At 42.5% G+C, this 23,236-nt stretch overlaps 1 protein-coding gene across 2 annotated transcripts in view; it reads left to right on the top strand.

The window, feature by feature from the left end:
• The window catches only part of MBOAT1 (membrane bound O-acyltransferase domain containing 1), a 112,541-nt gene that overhangs the window by 51,774 nt on the left and 37,531 nt on the right, over positions 1–23,236 (top strand). For both annotated transcript variants that reach the window (XM_010354102.2, XM_030928062.1), the window contains exons 2-4: positions 10,124–10,269; positions 11,636–11,713; positions 17,056–17,151. In XM_010354102.2, the coding sequence (XP_010352404.1) occupies positions 10,124–10,269; positions 11,636–11,713; positions 17,056–17,151 (320 nt within the window). The remainder of the gene's footprint in view (positions 1–10,123; positions 10,270–11,635; positions 11,714–17,055; positions 17,152–23,236) is intronic.

The following is a 23,236-nucleotide window of genomic DNA, read 5'->3' as shown; positions in this document are numbered from 1 at the left end:
GAAGGATAGAATCAGGCTAATTAACATAACCTATCACCTCAAACAGTAACTTTGTACCCCCTGATCAATATCTCCCCTTTCTTCCTCTGCTTCCTTCCACCCCCAGGCTCTGGTAACCACTGTTAAACTCGCTGCTTTTTTGACTTTTTTAGGTTCCACATATATTTAAGATCCTATGGTGTTTGTCTCTCTGTGCCTGGCTTATGCCATTTAACACAGTATCTTCTAGGCGTATCATGTTGTCACAAATGACATAACTTCCTGCTTTTTAAAGGCTGAATAGTATTCCATTGTGCATCTAGACTACATTTTAAAAAATCCATTCATCCCTTGATAGCACTTAGATTGCTTCTATATCTAGGCTATAGTGTTGCAGTGAGCATGGGAGTGCAGATATTTCTTCAACATACTGATTTCAGTTTCTTCAGGCATATACCCAGAAGTGTGATTGCTGGATTATATGGCAAATTCTAGTTTTAGTTTTTGGAGGAACTTCCGTACTGTTTTCCATAATGGCTGTACTGATTTCCATTTCTCCTGACAGTGTGCAAGCGTTCCCTTTTCTCTAGAAGCTCTCCAAGCACTTGTTGTCTCTCATCATTTTGATAATCGTCATTCTAACACATGTGAGGTGATGTCTCTTCGTGGTTTTAATGTGCATGTCTCTGATATTAGAGATGTTGAGCATTTCTGCACATATCTGCTGGCCATTTGTATGTCTTCTTTTCAGAAAGGTCTATTCAGATCCTTTGCCCATTGGTAATTAGAATTATTTATTTTCTTGTTATTAAGCAGTTGGAGTTGTTTGTATATTTTGAATATGAGCCCTCTATGATTTGCAAATATTTCCTCCCAATCTGTGGGTTGTCTCTTTACTCTGTTAATTTTCTCCTTTGTTGCACAGAACCTTTTTAGTTTGGTGCGCTTTCATTGACCTATTTTTGCTTTTGTTGCCTGTGCTTTTGGGGTTAAATCCAAGTCATCACTGCCCAGACCAGTGTCATATAGTTTCCCCCTATATTTTCTTCTGGCAGTTTTATAGTTTCAGGTCTTATATTTCAGCCTTTAATCCATTTTGAGTTGATTCTTATATAAGGGATGAGATAAAAGTTCATTTTCATTCTTCTGTATGTGTTTATACAGTTTTCTCGACACCATGTATTGAAAAGACCATCCTCTCCACATTGTGCATTCTTCACACCTTTGTCAAAAATCGACAGACATTGAAGTGTAGGCTTATTTGTGGACTCTGTCCTATTCTGTTGGTTAATGTGGTTGTTTTTAGGCCGGTAATCAGGTATATATTTTCATTTCCTCCTCCTCCTCCTTCTTCTTCTTCTTCTCCTTCTTCTTCTCCTTCTCCTTTTCCTCCTTCTCCTTCTTCTCCTTCTCTTCCTTCTCCTTCTCCTTCTCCTCCTTCTCCTCCTCCTCCTCCTCCTCCTCCTCCTCCTTCTTTCGCCAGAGTCTTGCTGTGTTACCCAGGCTGGAGTGCACTAATATGATCTTGCCTCACTGCAACCTCTGTCTGCCAGGTTCCAGCCATTCTCCTGCCTCAGCCGCCTCCCGAGTAGCTGGGATCACAGGTGCATGCCACCACACCTGGCTAATTTTTGTATTTTTAGTAGAGACAGAGTTTCACCATGTTGGCCAGGCTGGTCTCAAACTCCTGACCTCAGCTGATTTGCCTGCCTTGGCCTCCCAAAGTGCTGGGATTACAGGCGTGAGCCACTGCAGGCTGGCTCATGTTTTCATTTTCTTTGGCCACCCACGTTTTTACTCTTGACTGTTACTTTCATAACTGTTAACTGTTATACATTGTTTCTTTTGCTGTCTATAAAAAGTGTCTTTTTAAGATGAGTTTTTTTTTTTTTTTTACAGTGTAACATCTTCCATTTATGCCCAACTCCTCCCTAAACTTTATTTGTAGCAGGTGCTAATAATCGCAACGCTGAGGATAGAGTAAGTAGTATTAAAATAAGGTGCTAATAATTGCAACACTGAGGATAGAGTAGTATTAAAATAAGGATTTTGGGGGGATACCAGTCATAAGCATTATGAGTTCCTTAGAGTATCACAGTTTGTGTGTCTGAGTGTCAGTAGGTTGTACAGGGAATGTGTGGGCAATTCTACATGTAGTTTTACCTTTCCAAATGATGAAAATAATTTACAAAAAAAATCGCCTAGATTCCTGCCATCCTGATATAGTAGTTTTATTCTATTTTACACGTTATTTTTGCCATTTTCTACATGCTACCTTTTTTACATAGTTGTAAATATACATATACTTTTATGTTATCTTATTCATTAGTTATCTCAAATGTTTTTCATTTTATGGCAGGTACTTTATAAACTGCCCATTTTTTAAATTAAAGAAACAAGGTCTCACTCTGTTGTCCAGGCTGGAGTGCAGTGGCATAATCATAGCTCTCCATAACCTTGAACTACAAGCTTAAGCAATCCTCCTGCCTCAGCCTCCTGAGTAACTAGGATTACAGGCTTTCACTATCATGCCCAGCTAATTTTTTATTTTTTATTTTTTGTAGGGATGGGGTTCTTGCTTTGTTGTTCAGGCTGGTCTCAAACTCCTGGTCTCAAGCAATCCTCTCGCCTCAGCCTCCCAGAGTGCTGGGATTGTAGGCATGAGTCATTGTGCCCAGCCTATAATGCCTGTTTTTAATGATGACATACTTTTCTATTGAATGGGTTTATTACCATTGATTACTATCCTTCTGTTGTCCTCTATTTAGGTTGCTTTTACATCATTTTGTCTTGCAAATAATGCCTCAATATTTTTTCAGTATTTAGCTTTTTATTACCCAATGAATGAATTTCCAAGAATCAGTCAGAAGTTATGGCTTAAAGCAAACACGACCGTATTACACTAAAAAAGGACAGTGATGAAGGGCACGTCCTTTATTTGCTTCCTGTGCTAACCATTGCCTTTACTAATTGTTGAATTTTTAAATTCCTTCTTCTTTTTGCTACTTGAAATCATGCTGAGATGAATATTTTTCATACAGAATTTTTGGGCATATTTCCCATTGGGGCAATAATAGTGGGGTTGAAATGTACAGCCACAACACAGGATGCTACAAATGTAACTTTTAAGTTTCTCCCAACTAAATTTAATGTAGCTTTCATGCTACATGGGCAGTTTTAGGCAACCTATTCCAGTGTAGGACTGGTTACACTGAAGGCTTGTGCACCCCTTCACCTGGGGAGGAACTAAGCCCTGAGGAGTTTACAGTCCTTCCTGGCCTTGGCAAGGACAGCTGGTCCTGCTATTGGGGCCTGGCTCTCCTCTGCTCTGATAGAACACATCCTTGTGGTCCTGACGTTGGCCTCTTGTTGTTGTATCTGCTGCTCCCTGCAGCTCCTTCTATGGCTCCAAGTGGATGGTTCACACTTGATGGTCTCTTCTGTCCAACTTTAAGACCCCCTCAGGTCCGCCAGCTCTCATCCTGCCTCTCGGTTGTTCCCAGAGCCTGGGAGAAAGGCTGTGAAGTACCCAGGTCTGTGTACCTTGACAGCCACTCATCCTATCAGTAGCAGGACTTCCCTGCAGGGCTGGCCACCTCCCTTGGCTGCACTCTGAGAAGCCAGGCAACTGTCTCTTCAACTGGGATACCTTCATCATCCCAGACTTCTTGAGGGAGCCCATCAGTTTCTGTGGTTTCAGTGCCTTTGTGCTCATGTGTCATGTGAGCCTTCACACATGTAACTAAGGGCTCGTTCTGTCCCCACTGAAACTGGAGACATCCCTCCTCCAGCCCGTGGACCAAGCTTGCTATCTCCTTTTGTGCAGAAAAGTAGCCCTTCCATCATTCAGGGCTTTCCTTCCTTCTATAATTGTGGTAGAAACTGTGTTAATTTCTTCAGCTTTGCTTTGATTTATGAAGATAAACTTTTGGAATTAAAAAGAAAAAATTATTTTCCCCTAATTTCTGGAAACTGATTTGACTTTCAGATTTGTCTCTACTTCAGGTTTATAAAACTTGACTTAGAGGCCAGGTGTGGTGGCTTATGCCTGTAATCCCAGCACTATGAGAGGCCAAGGTAGGCAGATTGCTTGAGCCCAGGAGTTCAAGGCCAGCCTGGGCAACATGGTGAAACCTGTCTACAAAACTAAAAAGAAAAATTAGCTGGTCATGGTGGTGCACACCTATAGTCCCAGCTATTCAGGAGCCTGAGGTGGTAGGATGGCCTGAGCCTGGGAGGTTGAGGCTGCAGTGAGCCGAGATCACACCACTGCACTCCAGCCTGGGTGACAGAGCAAGACCCTGTCTCAAAAAACAAAACAAGCAAAACAAAATAAAACAACTACACACATCAAAACAAAAAACCCAAAGAACTTGGCTTAGGAGCTGGCAACCCAGAGATTGATTCTTTGTCCTAGGCTATATTGCCTCTCCCTGTGGAAGAAAGGACACAGAAGACTTAGGCTGCTGTCTAAATGTTGGGTAGAAAAGGAGATGATTGAAGGCAAGAAGGGAGGAGGCTGGAGAAGCAAGTTCTTAACAGCTCAACAGTAGTTACCAGTTAATGCATTTATTCTGTGCACAATGTATGCAAGTGTTAATTTAGTAGATGTAGAATAATATTAATAGCAAGTGCTTATTAGTGCAAGGAACTGTTTTAAGTGACCTTACATTTTTGATTTGTTTAGACCTTACAACAACCCTGTGAAGTAGAACTACTATTATTACCTCCCTTTTATCGATGAGGACCAAGACAAAGTGAGCTTTTGTAACTCTCCACTAAGTGGTGGGTCTAGATCTTGCAGCCAGCGAGCCTGACTCTACGTTGACCTTTTGCTTATAACCACTTACTGTATTTTTGGTCACAGGATGGGAGATCACAATTAGTTAATCATTACTGAAGACAGGTCTTTTTCTCTTGTATTTGTTATGATTTGATTCATTTCTTTCCTTTTTTTTTTTTTTTTGAGACAGAATCTTACTCTGTCACCCAGGCTGGAGTGCAGTGGCGAGATCTTGGCTCACTGCAAGCTCCGCCTCTCAGGTCCACACCATTTTCCTGCCTCAGCCTCCTGAGTAGCTGGGACTACCACCAGGCAGGCTGGGAGTGCCTGCCACCACTCCCAGCTAATTTTGTTTTTGTATTTTTAGCAGATATGGGGTTTCACCATGTTAGCAAGGATGGTCTCGGTCTTCTGACCTCGTGATCCGCTTGCCTCAGCCTCCCAAAGTGCTGGGATTACAGGCGTGAGCCACTGCCCCTGGGCGATTTGGTTCATTGCTTAATGGACATTTGATCATTTCATAAAAGGTGGTTCTTTTCCTATTAAGACATTCCATTTTTTGTTTTAGTTTGTTTCTTAATTTAGTTGTTTCTTAATTGTTTCTTAACTTATGTATATTACTTCCCTGATTTAGGTGTTTCTCTGATGTGGATAAAAAGAACTTTTCAGTTTCAAGTGCTTAGAATCACCAGGGTTTAAAATCTGTATCATCTTAGGCTAGTGATTTGCTTTCCAGAGTTTTGTAATTTTTTTTAAAAAAAGGCTTTGTTATGGAAAATTTCAAACATACATCAAAGTGGAATGATTAGTAGAATGAACTTTCCTGTGCCCGACACTCAGCTTCAACAATTTCCAACTCATACCCAATCTGGCTCATCTAACTGTGTTCTACCAGAGTTTCTTAACTTTGGCACTTACTGACATTTTGGGCTGGAAATTTTTTTGTTGTGGGAGGCTATGCTGTTCCTTTTAGGATGTTTAACGACATCGCTGATCTCTAGATGCCATTGGTACACTCACCCCTTCTTCTAGTTATGGCAACCAGAAATGTCTGGGTGGGAGCACATCAGCCTCAGTTGAGAACTGTTGATCTCTACTATCCCATTCACCCATTCCTATTAGATCCCATTAGATTATTTGGAAGCAGATCCCATATATCATCAAATCAAAATAATTCCAGGATGTACATCTAAAAGATCAGGCCTCTGATTTTGTTGATCCTTTATAGAAGAAAGGAACAAAAATTGAACTCTGTGCCTGTATGAATTGTGATCGGAGCCAGCTGCACTTGGCTGCAGAGATGGTTATATACTCCACCAGCCGCGAGTGTAGATACGAGTCAGCCAACACAGATTCATATCACACTCCAGCCTGGACCTTTTTAAAAAAAATTGTGGCAAACTGTACATAACATAACATAACATTTACTATGTTAGCCATTTTAAGCATACAGTTTAGTGGCATTGAGTATGTTTACATTGTTGTGTAACCATCACCCCCATCCATCTCCAGAATTCTTTTTACCTTGCAAAACAGAAACTCCATACCCATTAAACAATAACTCCATTACTTTCTTTCTCTAGTATCTGGCAACCACCATTCTATTGGCTATCTCTGGATTTGAGTCCTCTAGGTTAATCTCATGTAAGTGGAAGCATACTTGTCCATATTTGTACCTTGTGATTGGCTTGTTTCACTTAGCATAATGCCTTGAAAGTTCATACATGTTGTAGCATGTATCAGAATTTCCTTCTGTTTTAAGGCTGAATAGTCCATTATATGTGTATACCACATTTTGTTTATTCATCCATTGATTTGGGCAGCTTCCACATGTTGGCTATTGTGATAATGTTGCTATGAATATGTGGGTATAAATATCTCTTAAAAACCCTGCTTTCAGTTATTCGTGGCTCATTCCTAGAAGTAGGATTGCTGGATCATATAGTAATTCTATGTTTAGCATATTAAAGAACTTCCATGCCATCTTCTATACTGACTGCACCATTTTGCATTCCCATTAGCAGTGCACATGGGTTCAAATGTTTTTACATCTCTGTGAATACTTACTATTTTCTGTTTTGTTTATAAAAATATATAATAGCCATACTAATAGCTGTGAAGTGGTATCTCAGTCTGGTTCAGCCTGTACCTTATAAGATGTACACGTGTGGTCACTGAAAAGCAATCCTATATCTGCTAGAACCCTCCTGCTAGAACTGCGTGGTGCTGTTGTGTGTTTCTGCTTTTGCTTGAGAGCAGTTTGCCGTGGAGCACTCTGCTGGCCATCCAGGATTCCCTCTTGGGGAGAGGGTGGTGGAGCAGGTTGAGTCTGTATGTAGAGGGCAGCTTTTAATCCATGATGAAGTCTTGAGTTTAGGCATTTACCATTAACAGTCAAGGAAAGGACTCTGGTGTAAAAAGAGTATAACATTGGTTATACTCTTTGGTATAACATTGGTGTAATGTGTATAACATTAAAATTTTAAAGCATTTATTTGAACATTCGGTGGTTCATGAGTCAAGCAACACCAGCCTGCAAGCACTTTGGGCTCTACCAAAAGGGACTGGGGGAAACTTTTATAAGGTGTTCAAAGAAGCAAAACCCAAGAAAATATTTGATGAGTTAAAGTGGATAGCCCTTACTTAGAGGTTATTTGGTGGTTCCTGATTAGTAAAGTCTCTAGTTAGAGTTTGGTAGGTAGTTTCTGATTGGTGAAGCCTCTAGCTGGAGCTTAGTTGGTAGTTTCTGATTGGTCAAGCTTGTTTTTCTGGGCTATGACTATTCCCTCTGAATTAGGTTTTGGCTTGCTTATGAGGGAACCCAAGGCACCAGAGTCATCTCAGCCTACTGGCCTCCCAATTAATTTTTTTTTTAAACACAGGTTAGATATAGAATCAGAGACCATTAGACCTAGAAGAGATGTTAGACACCAATTCCCCCAAAGCACACATTTTAGAAATAAATAAATCGAAGCCCAGAGCATGTAAATCCTCTTTTCTTGATTGTAGGGTAGAGACAGTCTCTTACTGTTATTTCACAATTACTTTTAGGTTACTTGTGTTGTTTTCCTAGTTAGATGATAAGATCCTTGAAAGCAGGGAACATACCTTCTTTCTCTTCTATCCCTGTGGTTCTCAAACTTGAGTGTGTATCACAGTCACCTGGGTGTTGGGGTGGTTAGAACACAAATTGCCGGATCCTGCCTAGGAAATGTCTAATTCAGTAGGGCTAGGGTGGGCCCCAAGAATGTGCATTTCTAGCAAGTTTCCAAGGGGACGTGGATGCTGTTGGTTGGGGGACTACACTCTTAAGAACCACACTCCATCCTCCAAATCATTCCTCATGTGTACATGCTCAATAATTCTGGCCAAATCAAAAAGAATGCTGGAAATTTCCCTGTGGCCACTTTCCTGAGTTGTGCTATGGTTGCAGGCTGGGCTGTGAGAATGAAAGAACGTGTGATCTATCACCTATTATAACTTTTGGACTTTCCAGTTGCCATTGGATGTTGATTGCAAGGCTCTGTCACCATTTATAGATCTTCAGTGTCACACCCTGAATTTGAGGAAAGCTCTTGTTTATTGGATGCCACTTTAAAATGAGACATTGATGTAAGTCCTGCATTTTGCTAGAGTAGAACAATGGATTTAGTACCAGTCTTAGGGAATGTGAGTCTTGAACCTTGCTAAGGTGATTCTTTTTCTAAATACATTTTGTTTGTGTGTTTTCCTTGGCTGTTCATTCAGCCTAGATGAAAAGATATGACCAAATCATGCAGGACAGGCTCACAAGTCACTTCTCTATCTTTCAAGATAGAAAGTAAAGGTGGGCAGTGGTGAGAACAGGTTTTCTTGGAAAGGTGAAACTCAATAAGGTCAACTTTTTTATTTCATTTATTTATTTGGTTTTTTTAAAATTTTTGAGATGAAGTCTTGCTGTGTTGCCCAGGCTGGAGTGCAGTGGCACTGCAACCTCTGCCTCCTGGGTTCAAGCGATTCTCCTGCTTCAGCCTCCCAGGTAGCTGGGATTACAGGCACCCGCCACCAAGCTCAGCCAATTTTTGTATTTTTAGCAGAGACAGGGTTTTACCATGTTGGCCAGTCTAGTCTCAAACTCCTGACCTCAGGTGACCTGCCTGCCTTGGCCTCCTAAAGTGCTGGGATTACAGGGATGAGCCACCGCACCCGGCCAACCGTCAACTTTTAAAAAACCAAAACAGAAATTTTCTGAAAGCAATATTTTCTATGAGTCATAAAGGGTCCAAAGTATTGTTTTTCACTGGGCAAACAAAATGAGCTCAAATGGAGTTGATTTCTGCTCCCTCCAGCCCTACCTCCCAGCTCAGCCCTAATGAGTTTTGTTATCAGCAGCAGTTTATTGAAGCATGAAATGTTGATGCTGAAGTTGTGTCTCTATCTTTGGTCTCTTTTCAATTAAGTGCCTTCTAAAAGTGAATTCATACTGAGGTTTCAGTTTTGAATATTTCGAAGAGTTTAAGTTACTTTTCTAGTTTTAATGAATGGTTAAACCACTTAATGTATTTGGAATTTGATTTTGGGTAAATATAAATTGCAAAGGTACATATTTGCTTATTGCTTTCTAAAATCAGCTGACCTTTTCTGTAGATTTCAGTAAATTTTTTGTTTTCTTTTAGGCACAATATTCTCAAGAGGTAGACCACTGAGATTTTGTAAGGAAATTTGGTGTCTACCCTGCATAACTGGACAGGCTTGGCACTGGACGTTGAATGCAGGGCTGTGTCACTATTTGTAGGTCTGCAGTGTCACACCTTGAATTTGAGGAAAGCTCTTGTTTATTGGATGCCGGTTTAAAATGAGACATTGTTGTAAGTCCTGCATTTTGCTAGAGTAGAACAATGGGTTTAGTACCAGTATTAGGGAATGTGAGTCATTCGCAGAGTCAGAAAACAAGTGGTGATCACTTTGGAGAACAATTTGATTTCCTAGGTACCAAATAAGGGAGCTCTTTTGTCAAACTTTGCATCTAATACCTTCTTCGTCTTAGGGTCCTGCTGAGGGTGAGAAAAGAGGCCCACTAAACAGAGCTCACAGTTAGCTTAGGCTGTTTCCATGAGAAGCCCCCTGCTTGTGGGTGGGAAGGCAACCTTGGCCAGTCTTAAAGGTTAGAGAAGAAACTGTTGGGTTTGTCGCATCTTATACCACACGAGGGTATGGTTATCTTGTTCTGTTATATTCATTTCCTCTTCCAAACAATCTACTGGGGAGAAAGAACAAATCCAAGTCTGAGAAGCCTCTTGATGTGGAAATCTGCAAAAAACAAGAGCAAATTCCCAGAAAGGTGAAACAATAAAGGTTTTCATTTTCTCTTCCCTGTCATAGGTGAATTTTGTGGTATGCCAGCTTGTTGCTCTGTTTGCTGCTTTCTGGTTTCGCATCTACTTACGTCCTGGTACAACCAGCTCTGATGTCCGGCATGCAGTTGCCACCATTTTTGGCATCTATTTTGTCATCTTTTGTTTCGGCTGGTGAGTATGAGTCTCATATGTTCTAATTTGGTCATTTGGATGTTTTGTGGCAATGTTCTTGGAATTGCACTAAAGCAAGAAATAGATGGTATTATAAAATATGTATTATAAAATGTTATATTGTAAATACCTTATAGTAGGATAATGAGGACATTGCAGGAATCTCCATTTACTGTAAGAACCTGGAATCTCCAATTACTATGAGAGCCAATAAACTGACCATCCATTGGAAGTCAGTATAGTTCATTTTTTCTTTCTTTTTTTTTTTCCAATTTAATTTTTTTGTTTTTTAATTACGCTCTCTGTGGCCCAAGCTGTATGCAGTGGCGCAATCTCGGCTCACTGCGACCTCCACCTCCTGGGTTCAAGTAATTCTCCTGCCTCAGCCTCCTGAGTAGCTGGGATTACAGGTGCATACCACCATGCCCAGGTAATCTTTTTTTGTATTTTTTAGTAGAGACGGGTTTCACCATGTTGCCCAGGCTGGTCACAAACTCCTGAGCTTAGGCGATCCACCCGCCTTGGCCTCCCAAAGTGTTAGGATTACAGGCATGAGCCACCGTGCCCAGCCCATTTTTTCTTAAAATTAGACTTCTACAGATCCTTCCCAGTCGTGTAAATGGGATGTTATAAGGTTTAATTTTCCCCAAAGGAACCTTTCCTAACTATTGTAGATGTTGATGTACTTCTTGCATTACTGCTAGAGACGTGAGTGTAAGTCCTGGATTTCACCAGAGTAGAACAATGTGTTTGGTGCAGATCTTGGGGGAATGCGAATCATTCTTTAACAGGGAAAGCTGGTCAATTGTACTTTCTTCTACTAGTAAGCTGGGCAAATACGCTGAAAGGTGTTAGGGAAGAAGCTTTTGAGACCAACATATTGAGAAGTACACCTTCAGGAATTTTGTGCATTTGTTCAGGGTACTATGCTAGAATTCTGCCCCTATTCCTTCAACAAATATCTGAGAAAGGACAGGTATTTTAAATCAGCCACCAGGTAGAAGTCTTGGTATCTGGGGAAGCCCAGTTTAAAAAATAAAGTCTTAAAGAAAGAACTCATCTCTCTGGACTCTTAATTGCATATGTGAAAAAAGTGTAAGCATTCCATTTATGGATTCCTGACATTATTAGCCCTGCAGTTGGCAAACTGTGTCATGAGTTCCCTGTGTCATTTTAAGATACAGCATCTTAATTACATAGAAGAAAAATATTTGGTTTATTTTCTCTCATATAAACACGAGTTACTGATCATTGATCATTTGTGTTTTTGGCGGGGATGGTGATGGATTCACATTTTGGGTGACCAAAAGGTGTGTTAATATGAAATATATTCATTACTCCTCCCCCTACCTATTATGTCTTAAAGGTACTCTGTGCATCTTTTTGTGCTGGTGTTAATGTGCTATGCAATCATGGTCACTGCCAATGTATCCAATATTCACAGGTAAGATACTGGGAATGAACAATGCAAGGTGAGATTTTTGTGTGTGTGTGTGATCTTCTAGAAAGGAAATAGGAAATCCATTTTTCTAATTTGGAAAGAATGGGTTTTGGAAATGTTTCACATGATGACAAAATGATTATAAAAGCTTTCGTTTTTTAACTAGAGGATGAAAAGGCTTGGCTTTTCCAAAACTTGGTTTTGGAAGCAATTACATAGTAAATGATTAATAATAATGTTGGTGCAACTGTATAGCACATTCCCAACTTCCTTACACATTGTAACTTGTCAGCTTTTCCCACACTTGTGTGATGCTGATGGGGTGTGGTCCACTTTTCAGAGGTTCAGGAACTTGACGCGCACACTTGCTTCATATTGGGCCTGTTTCACTGTGTTCAGGTTCACAAAGTTCCATTCCAGTGTCTAGGAATGGAATACTCTGGCCTTGGCAGAGTCACGTGGTTTACAGACAGGGTATGATGGTGCCACTACGGTATTATTGTGGTAGCAGGGGGCTCTGCCATCAGACCAAGAAGGAAAGAGGCCAGCACAAGATGCTCCTTTTTTTTTTTTTTTTGAGACAGAGTCTCACTCTGTTGTCCAGGCTGGAGCACAGTGGTGCAATTTCGGCTCACTGCAACCTCTGCCTCCCAGGTGCAAGTGATTTTCCTGCCTCAGCCTCCCGGGTAGCTGGGACTACAGGCACGCACCACCACACCTAACTAATTTTTGTATTTTTTGTAGAGATGGGGTTTCACCATGTTGGCCAGGATGGTCTCGATCTCTTGACCTCGTGGTCTGCCTACCTCAGACTCCCAAAGTGCTGGGATTACAGGTGTGAGCCATCACACCTGGCTGATGCTCCTCTTGGTTTGCTCTTGTGGTTGCCAATATTGCCGAAGTGGAAATTGTTTCACAATTCCCCTTGGATGAACTCAATGTAAATTTTTTAAAAGTCTCAACGTTGTTTCCTGTTTATGGAAAGAACTCTAGGCTGGAGTCAGGAAATCAAGGTCCTCCTAGCAGTGTGAATTTGGACCGGTCGTGCAGCTTCTACATATGTCAGGTTTCCCACCTGCAAAATGCTGGGTTTGCAGCAGTTTGAACGCAAGTTCTCTTCAGTACCATGATGTCATGATTCTGTGTGAATTGCTCTCCTCTTTACTTCACTGAATCAGTGATAAGAGTTCTGCTACGTGGCTGAGAAGAGGAGGGAAAGGTTAGTATTTGCTGCCATATGAAACTAATCCCTATTTTTTTTTTGAGATGGAACCTCACTCTGTTGCCCAGGCTGTAGTGCAACAGCATGGTCTCAGCTCTTCTGCAACCTCTTCCTCCCTGGTTCAAGTTATTCTCTTGCTTCAGCCTCCCGAGTAGCTGAGATTGCAGGTACCCACCACTACACCCAGCTAATTTTTCTAATTTTAGTAGAGACGGGGTTTCACCATGTTGGCCAGGATGGTCTTGAACTGACCTTAGGTGATTTGCCTGCCTTGGCTTTCCAAAGTGCTGGGATTATAAGCATGAGCCACCACACCTGGCCAAAACTAAGCTATTTCTGGACTGCTATACAGCATTTGTTTAGAAAGTTTCAGGGATACCCCATGTTTCCTTCCCGAGCCACTGTTTCAGGCAGAAGTCACAGGCATCAGTTTGCCCTATATGAACCAGCTGGAGCAGAACATGGCTTGTGTCTCCTGGGGCAGAGGGCCTAGCGTGAGAACTTGATGATGCAGTTATCAATGCTGGAGTCCGTGCTTTGTGCCAAGTATTAAGCCAAGCTCTTTTTAATATACTTTATTTCATTTTTAACATATAAACTATTATCTACTATATCACTTAATTTGTTATTTAATATTTCATTATTTCAAATATATTAACTCTAGGACAACACTATGGAATATAGTTTTGTTTCTTTTTTTTTTTTTTGGAGATGAGACAAAAGCTCAGAGACATAAATAAGTAAACAGTTTGATGAATTTCCACAAAGTGAACACACCCGTGTAACCACTGTGTCTGATGTGCCAATCCCTTTGTTTTTTTTTTTTTTGAGATGGAGTTTCACTCTTGTTGCCCAGGCTGGAGTGCAATGGTGTGATCTTGGCTCACTGCAACCTCCGCCTCATGGGTTCAAGTGATTCTCCTGCCGCATCCTCCCAAGAGGCTGGGATTATAGGCATGCACCACCATGCCTGGCTAATTTTGTATTTTTAGTAGAGACAGGGTTTCTTCATGTTGGTCAGGCTGGTCTTGAACTTGCACCCACCTTGGCCTCCCAAAGTGCTGGGATAACAGGTGTGAGCCACTGCACCCGGCCTCATGTGCCAATCTCTACCACACCTCTCCTTCTTAGAATAACTGCTTTGCCAACTTCTCCCACCACGGATTACTTCTGCCAGTGCTGGGATTTGAGCTCATACTGGTCTGTGTATTTGTCTGTTTTCACACTGCTGATAAAGACATACCTGAGACTGGGTAATTTGTATAGAAAAAGAAGTTTAGTGGACTCACAGTTCCACGTGGCTGGGGAGGCCTCACAATCATGGTGGAAGGCAAAAGGCATGTCTTACTTACATGGCAACAGGCAAGAGAGAACTTGTGTAGGGGAAATCCCCTTTATAAAACCATCAGACCTTGTGGGACTTACTCACTATCACGAGAACAGCATAGGAAAGACTCACCCCCATGATTCAATTACTTCCCATTGGGTCCCTCCCACAACACGTGGGAATTTGGGAGCTACAATTTAAGATGAGATTTGGGTGGGGACACAGCAAAACTATATCTACAGTCAGTCTGTAGAATACATGTTCTTGCTACCACTTCTTGATTTCTTAGATGTTTTAGGTTTGGCTAGGGCACGAATGCGTTGCCCTGTTGTATTGGGACTTAGCACTTGGCGCCGTCCTCAGGCGGGGTCTTACAACAATTGAGTTGAACTTGCTTTCTTTCTCCTGTGGGCCAGGGGAAGGTACAGGTCTAACTCCTGTTGAGGACAAAGGGGAAGCAGCAGGCATGGCTGCATTGGAATTGGTTCTGGAAGAATCTATCTTTTGAGTCAGCTTTGTGTTTCTGCCTTGAGCTTCATTAATTGGCTAGAGAAAGGGAACAGTTGCTGGAGGTGATAAGGCCTGACTCCATTCCACTTCTGCTTCAGCTCCTAAGGGAGTTATTTTCTCTTAGTCATTTGCATTGTTGACCATCTTCCTATTTTGGAAGTGGTTTAGGATGAACCCACGGTGGAGAAAAAATCTTTTCTGCATAGTAACCACTTCGTTTGCAAATAATGGTGAATAGCACTTAAAAGTTATATAGTGATTTAGAGTTTACAGAACTCCTTCACACTGTTTAAAGTCTGGCTATCCCTTGCTACCAAATGAATTTTTATTATCCCTACTTTACTGTTCCTTAGGCTGATCTAGTCTTCATGAGTTATTTTAATGTGAATATGTGATTTCAATATAATTTAATATCAGAATATACCTCTTCCCTGTTTTATGGCACATATTTAAAAGTTATACCTTCTGATTTTATGTCTATATCTGATGGGCTCCTGAATCACTTCAAATATGTAATGTATTCATTTCAGTTCATTTCAACTAACAGTAACTGACCCATGTGTCAGGTCAAGGGTAGGGATGTTGAAGGTCACAATGAGTTGGGGAAACAGACACATACATAAATAATTCTAATATTGTAATTATGTATATTAGCATGTAGTACTAGAGACATACAGGCAGTGGAGCAATGAATTGTGCTGGGGGTGGGGAACAGGAGATGTGGTGGGATGCATGGAGTAAGACCAAGCCAAGGAACATCGAAGAGGTGACTTTGGAGCTGAGCCTCATCTGAAAATTAGGCAGGTTCCAGATAGACTGTTGGATGGAGATGCGAATTGCAGGCAGAAGAAGGAGCATGCAGAAAGACATCTTGCCTGAAAATACAGAGTTTCATTGTGGAACATGAGCAGTGCAGTGTCATTTGAGAGTAAGGTAAACATGGAGCATGGCTGGAGATGAGTCCAGAAAGGCGAGGTAGAGCTTAGCGTGTGAAGCACCTTGCATGCTGTGTTCAGGGGTTGCAATTTCACTAGATAGTGGGATCCACTGGAGACTCTTAATAAGAGTAGCAGTCACATAGTTGTTTATTCATTTGACACACAGTAGGTGGATATGGTGAACAAAGCACAGGTGACCATCTTTGCCCTCATGGAGCTTACAGGTTGGTCAGGGAGATGGGTGTTAATCAGATTGTCTTAGCTGGGACTGCTATAACAAAGTACTGTATGTAGAGTGGGTGGCTTATAAACAACAGAAATGTATTAATAGTTCTCAGTTCTGGAGGCTGGAAATCTGAGTTCAGGGTTCCAGCGTGTTCTGGTGAGGACTCTCTTCTGGGTTACAGACTGCCGTCTTCTTGTATCCTCACATAGCTCAAAGAGTGAGTGCTCTCGGGGGCCTCTTTTGTAAGAGGGCTAATCCCATTTATGAAGGCTTTGCCCTCATAACCTAGTCCTCTCCCAAAGGACCCACCTCCTAATGTTGAGGGTTAGGACTTAAACATAGGAATTCTGGGGAGACATAAACATTCATTGCACAGCTTATCACCTATATTTATAATTACACATTTGACAATACTTATATGTGGATGTGTGTGTTTGTGTGGCTTGTGTGTATATTGCTAGTGTACACTATAACGTGGTCAGGAACACATCTCCGAAGGAAGCCAGGGGGTGCTCATGAGCAAGTGGTAATTGAAGCCTGAGGCATGGATGGGTAGGGTCCCAAGCTGAGCTTGGAAATGCCAACACTTGGGGGGTAGGTGGAGGAAGGAAAGCTGAGCAAGGAGCCTTGGAGGAATTAACCAGAGAGGTGGGAAGAAAACAGGAGAATGGAAGCCAAGAGAATAAAATGTTTAAAGAGGAAGTGGCCAGCAGTATGGTGATGATTTGTATTTTACAAAAATCATCATGTAAACATGAGGGCTGTGAAGAGGAGCATCTTGAGTGTGAGACCTTACAGGTAGCCCTGGCTGCGCACTTCCATTACACCTGCCAGGTGAGGCAGGAATTAAACAGGAATAGCTGGGAGCAGGTCCCAGGGATCTGCGGTTTGCAAAGCTCCATTCCATTATGCAGCTAAGGCTGACAGCCACTGTAGTGGTCCAGGTGAGAAGAGATGAAGGGTTCAGCTAGAGTAGTGGGTGGAAAGGTGGACTGGGATGTTGCTGGACCAGATAGGACATTGAGACCAATTGCATGTGGAAGGTGAAAGAGAGGAAGAGGGGAACATTAACTGCATTATTGCTATGCATAATAACCTGATCATCTATGTTTTTGCTTCCAGATATTCCTTTTTTGTAGCCATGGGATATCTTACAATATGCCACATCAGCCGAATATACATCTTCCACTATGGAATTCTCACTACAGATTTTTCTGGGTGAGTATCTTACTTTAGGGAGAGGGGTTTGACTGCTGACTTTGACTTGGTCTCTTGGGGTCTGTAAACATCAAGCATGCACAAAAGAATCATTGGTGCTTGGTTAGATTAGTTGGTAAGATACTGCTAATGAGATTGAGGCTCGAGACTTGATTGATTGGTAAGACTATTAGCTCTGCTATGCTGTAAGACAGGAATCACAAACTATAGCCTGTGGGCCATATCTGTCCTGCTGCCTGTCTTTTACAGTTACAGTGGAACACAACCAGGCACTTACTCATTTATGTATTGTCTATGACTGCTTTTGCACTACAGTGGCAGAGGTGAGTAGTTGTGGAAAATCCACGTGGCCTGCAAAGTCTAGAATATTTACCATTTGGTTCTTTACAGAAAAAGTTTGTCAACCCCTGTTCTGAGGTTCTGAACTCTGGGTTGGTTTTCATCTCTCTCTTTTTTTAAACTTCTTTTTTTAAAATTCAGGGGTACATGTGCAGGTTTGTTACATAGGCAAACCTGTGCCATGGTGGTTTGTTGTACAGATTATTTCGTCACACAGGTATTTAGCCTAGTACCCATTGGTTATTCTTCCTGATCCTCTCCTTCCTCCAATCCTCCACCTCCTGAGAGGCTCCAGTGTCTGTGGTTCTTTCTATGTATCCACATATTCTCATCATTTAGAAGTGAGAACATGCAGTATTTGGTTTTTTATCCCTGTGTTAGTGTTTTCATCTCTCACTCGTTAATATAGAAATTCTTTCATACTAGCTGATAAATACCTACTACCCTGACCGCTTTGAGTGTTCCTGGCTGCCCTTGTCCCGGCCCCCAGGCCTCCTTGACCTTCAGCAACTAGAAGGATAATTTGTAAACATTTTGTCTATCACCATGGCCTTAATCTGCTGGGCCACCCCATTCCGATTGGTCACATGGTAAAGACTGTGGATAGAACACTGAGAATTCTGTGCCCTGTTGAGGTTAGTTCAGGAACAACTTTTTGTGAATCTTGAAGAATGAACATTACAGCAGAGCTGTTCCTGGTGATGTGTGATCTGTTATCCACATTACTTCCTGGGAGTTTGGTTGTGTTCTCTGCAGGCAGCCTGAGGACAGGGAGAACCCAAGCTCCCCACTCAGGTTGGACTGTACCTCCTTCAGTGAGTTGTTGGCGACCAGGCAGTGAAATGAGGGAGTGACTGCTCATGGCTCATTAACTTTGCAAGTTGTGCAACTCAACTATCCCACCTTGAAAGGGCTCAGGAAGGCAAAGAGTGTTGTTTTGGGACAGAGATTGTTGCATTTAAATCTTTACGACCATGGTTTGGTCTCAGACTGGTTTTTCATGCGTAAATTCTTCTTACCCTCAGGCCTCTGGGATTTTACCTATTTTTCTTCCAGTGGTGTGCCTTCTCCCCCACATTGTAGAGCATGCTTTCTCAGTCTGTCAGAAAGAAATTCACAGACTTTGTTTTTTAACAATATGCAGGCTGGGCGTGGTGGCTCATGGCTGTAATTCAAGCACTTTGGGAGGCTGAGGTGGGTGGATCACTTGAGGTGATCAGGAGTTTGAGACCAGCCTGACCAACATGGTGCCCTGTCTCTACTAAAAATAGAAAAATTAGCTGGGTGTCGTAGCAGGCACCTCCTCTCAGCTGCTCAGGAGGCTAAGGCATGAGAATCGCTTTAACCTGGGAGGCGGAGGTTGTAGTGAGCTGAGATCGCGCCACTGCACTCCAGCCTGGGTGGCAGAGCAAGACCCTGTCTTAAAAAAACAAAAAACAAAAGAAACAAAAAGCCCAACATGCATTGCTAGTAAAATATGGAAAACATGGGGACAACAATGATAACAAAATAGCCAGGCAGGTGTAGTATCAAAAGGAATCTCTAAATGAGGATTGCAACTCTCCATAGCATTCAATCAACAAACCACTTTTTTGGTTTCACCCCAGAGCCCCTCTATAGTTAGAAAAGTTCTTGACACTTAATAGGTGCTCAAGAAATGAATGCTTTAAATACTCTAGTATTTACTATTCTTTTCTTTAAGGTTTCCAGGAGACTCATTATTAAACATCCATATTGGTTGGGATATTAAATAAAAATCGCTGACTGGCTGAAATGACATTAATACCTATGGCTCATATATATCATCTTCTCTTTTTAAGGCAGGAAGCATCTATTCATTTCTGCAACAACTTTTGAGTGGCCAATATGTTAGGTAAATGCCAGGTTCGAGAGACACTGTGTATTCTAGGCAGGAGGAAGGATATTCCAGGCAGAAGGGAGGGCTTTGCAAGAGCACAGAAATGCAAGACAGGTGCCTGTGGAGGTACGAGAGAGCCTTTCCTTTACCACCTGCGTCCTTGTGTCACCAGGTCCTCTCAGTGCGACAGCCTGTCTATCACTAGAATCCGCCCACTGCCCTTCATGCCCACTGCCACCACCCTGGACCACCCCAAGCCTGCAACACCTTCCTGACTGGCTGTCCTTCCTTCTGCCCTGCCCCGTCTCCAGTCTTTGCTCTCTACACGCATCAGAATGAGATTCTAGGCCAGGCACAGTGGCTCACACCTATCATCTCAGCACTTTGAGATGCCAAGGTAGCAAGAGGAGGAGGACCACTTGAGCTCGGGAGTTTGACACCAGCCTGGGCAACATAATAAGACCACATCTCTACTACAACAACAAAAAAAATCAAATTAGCTAGGTGTGGTGGTATGTGCCTGTAGTCCCAACTACTCAGGAAGTAGAGGTGGGAGAATCTCTTGAACCCAAGAGATTTTGGCTGCAATGAGCTATGATTGTGCCACTGCACTCTAGCCTGGGTAACAGAGCAAGACACTGTGTCCAAAAAAAAAAAAAAAAAAAAAGAAAGAAAAAAAAAAAGAAAGAAAAGAAAAAATGAGAATGAGGTTCTAAAATACAAAGCTGATGATGCTCTGGACCTGCTAAGCCTTCATCTCCTGCCATCTGCTCCCACTGTACAATGCAGAAAAGTCTGTGGTTTGCACACATGCTGGGTTAGTTCCTGCCTCTGTGCCTGTGCCTTGCTCATTCCCCTGATAGAAAGCCCTTCCTATCTTTGTCAACCTGGAAATCTCTTACTTTATTTTTAGAAACTCAACTCAAAGATCACTTTCCTTAAAAAGCTTCTCTGATCGCCATCCCCTCCCTCCCCCGGGCTCCCTGCACCCCAGAGTCATGCATCTGGATCTCAGGTAGCAGGAGGTCTCTTGCCGGGCTCTCAAGGGTTGGTGCTACTATTGCCTGTCAGTCATATCTTGTCCCTGGTGCACAGAGTGTTTGTAGCTGGTGGCCCTCATCCATTGTGTCATACTCTTAGCTAGTGTTTTATGTGTTTATTCCCAAACTTGTTTATGGCCGTTGTATGTATGTATCAGTATCAGGATTCTCTAGAGACATAGAACCAATAGGATTTTTATGTGAGGGGATTTATTATGGGAATTGGCTTATGTGATTATGGAGGCCAAGAAGTCCCACCATCTGCCATCTGTGAGCTACAGATCCAGAAAAGCTGGTGGTATGTTTCAGTCTGAGGCTGAAGGCCTGAGAACTAGGGGTGTAAGTCCCAGAGTCCAAAGGCCTGAAAACCAGGAGCTCCGATACCTAAGGGCAGGAGAAGATGATGTCTCAGCTCAAGCAGAAGGAGAATGAGTCCTTCCTTTCGCCTTTCTGTTCCTGCCCTCTGAGGACTGGATGATGGTCTTCCACACTGACAAGGGTGGATCTTCCTCACTCAGTCCATGGATTCAAATGCTAATCTCTTTTGCAAACCCTCATAGACACACCAAGAAACAATGTTCTACCAGCTATCTGAGCATCCCTGAGCCCAGTCAAGTTGACACACAAAATTGACCATCACAACTTACATGTAAGCTGATTATATATGAACGTGAAAGGAGAGAGAATAGTTTCTCTAAATCTAGGTTGGGTCTCTTGGAAAGCCCCCAAAATAAGTTTAGTCTATTAAAAATAATTGCCATTGAATTAAATGTGAGTGAGAATGCTGAAAGGATTGGGGGTTGGGAGAAGGAAGTGTAAACATGAAGGATTCTTCACTCAGATGGCTTTTGCAAGTATCTTTACTTTCTTTTGCCTTCTCAGCCTGTGCTAGAGGGAATGACTCTGGAGATAGTGGCTGGGGTTTATGTGAGAGAGATGCCATCCTTCAGCAGCTCTGCACTCCAAGGAAAGACTTTGGTCCTGTGTGGAAAGCTCCTTAGTTAATTTTTCAGGAGGCAGTGACTGGGGAACCCTGGTGCCCTATCACCAGGCTCGGTGATAGGAGACAGAAGCGAGCAAAGACTGCAGAACGAATGTCTAGTTATATATTTTAAGTTTGTATAGAAAGTTAAGCCTGGGCACGGTGGCTCATGCTTGTAATCTCAGCACTTTGGTAGGCTGAGGTGGGAGGATCACTTGAGTCCAGGAGTTTGAGACCAGCCTGGGCAACATAGTGAGACCCCATCTCTACAAAAAAATTAAACACTCAGCTGGGTGTGGTTGTGTGTACCTGTAGTCCTGGCTATTCAGGAGGCTGAGGTAGAAGGATTGCTTGAGCCCAGGAGGTCAAGGCTGCAGTGAGCTGTGATAATGCCACTGTACTCCACCTGGGCAACAGAGCAAGACCTTGTCTCAGAAAAAAAAAAAAAAAGGTTAAAATATGAGTGTATCATTGTGTACTGGGTTGAATAGTATCCTCCCAAAATTCGTGTCCACCCAGCACCTCAGAATATGTCCTTATTTGGAAATAGTCTTTGCAGATGCAATTAGGTTAAGATAAGATGAGGTCACATTGGGCAGGGCACCGTGGCTCACAGTTGCAATCTCAGCACTTTGGGACTTTGGGAGACTGGGAGATTGACACCAGCCTGGCCAACACGGTGAAACCCCATCTCTACAAAAAATACAAAAATTAGCAGGATGTGGTGGTGCACGCCTGTAGTCCCACAGCTACTTGGGAGGCTGAGGCAGGGGAATCACTTGAACCCATGAGATGGAAGTTGTAGGGAGCCGAGACCAGGTCACTGCACTCCAGCCTGGACGACGGGGTGAGACCTGGTCTCAAAACAAACAAACAAACAAACAAACAAAACAAACAGATGAGGTCACACTGGATTAGAGTGGGCCCTGGATCCAGTATGACTGTGTCCTGGTAAGAAAGCCATGAGGGACAGACTCACAGACATGCATAGAGGGAAGACAGCCGTGTGAAGACGGAGGCCGACACTGGAGTACTGCAACGGCAAGCCCGGGAGCTCAAGGGTCGCCGTCAGCCACCGGAAGCGAGGAAGGAGAATGGAGCAGATTCTCTCTCAGCGCCTCCAGAAGGAATCAGTCCTGCAGATATCTTGATTTTGGACTTCTAACCTCAAGAACTGTGAGAGAAAGCATTTCTGTGGTTGTAAGCCACCCAGCTTGTAATTTCTCACAGCCGCCCTAGGAAGCTCATGCGCATTGTTTTACGATCCCCACCTTTTGATGAATTAACAACCGTCCCCTGATCCTGATCGTACGGGATAAGGATGCCTCTACGGTCTGCATCTCTTGCTGTTCTTGTCACATCTCCATTTGTTTTATTAAAACCATAAACTCTTGAATAATTTCTACATCATTTTGGGTGTAATTAGAGTTCTGAAGTTACCAAAGGGAAAAAATAAAGGGCATTTGTGGAAAACAGTCACGTGTTTCAGAATGTCGTGGATTTGGGGGTCTGACACCAGAGGAGGATGGAAATCAGTTCCTGTCAACCTCACTTTCAGCCACATAGTCTTGATAAATGTCCTCGAGAGTCGTTTATTCTCTGGCATTTTTTGGATCTCCTTGTATTAAGAAATCTCTGATGTTACCCACAAAACTACAAAATATTTGAACTAGAAAGGACACTGTTGTTAGGGAAATAATACAGAATAAAAATCCACCCGAAAATTGCACGTGATTCAGTTCTCTAATTATTGAGTGGCCCTACTATCTAGTTCTCGAAGGGTATGTTGTCTTTTTTTTCTTTTTATCATTATTAAGCAGCATTATTTTTCCCTACCACCATAAAGGCACACTGCCTCACTACCAT

The sequence above is a fragment of the Rhinopithecus roxellana genome, chromosome 4, assembly GCF_007565055.1.
Source record: "Rhinopithecus roxellana isolate Shanxi Qingling chromosome 4, ASM756505v1, whole genome shotgun sequence".
Lineage (NCBI taxonomy): Eukaryota > Metazoa > Chordata > Mammalia > Primates > Cercopithecidae > Rhinopithecus > Rhinopithecus roxellana.
Note: the sequence above shows the minus strand (reverse complement) of the source record. Positions and strands in the feature narration are given on the sequence as shown.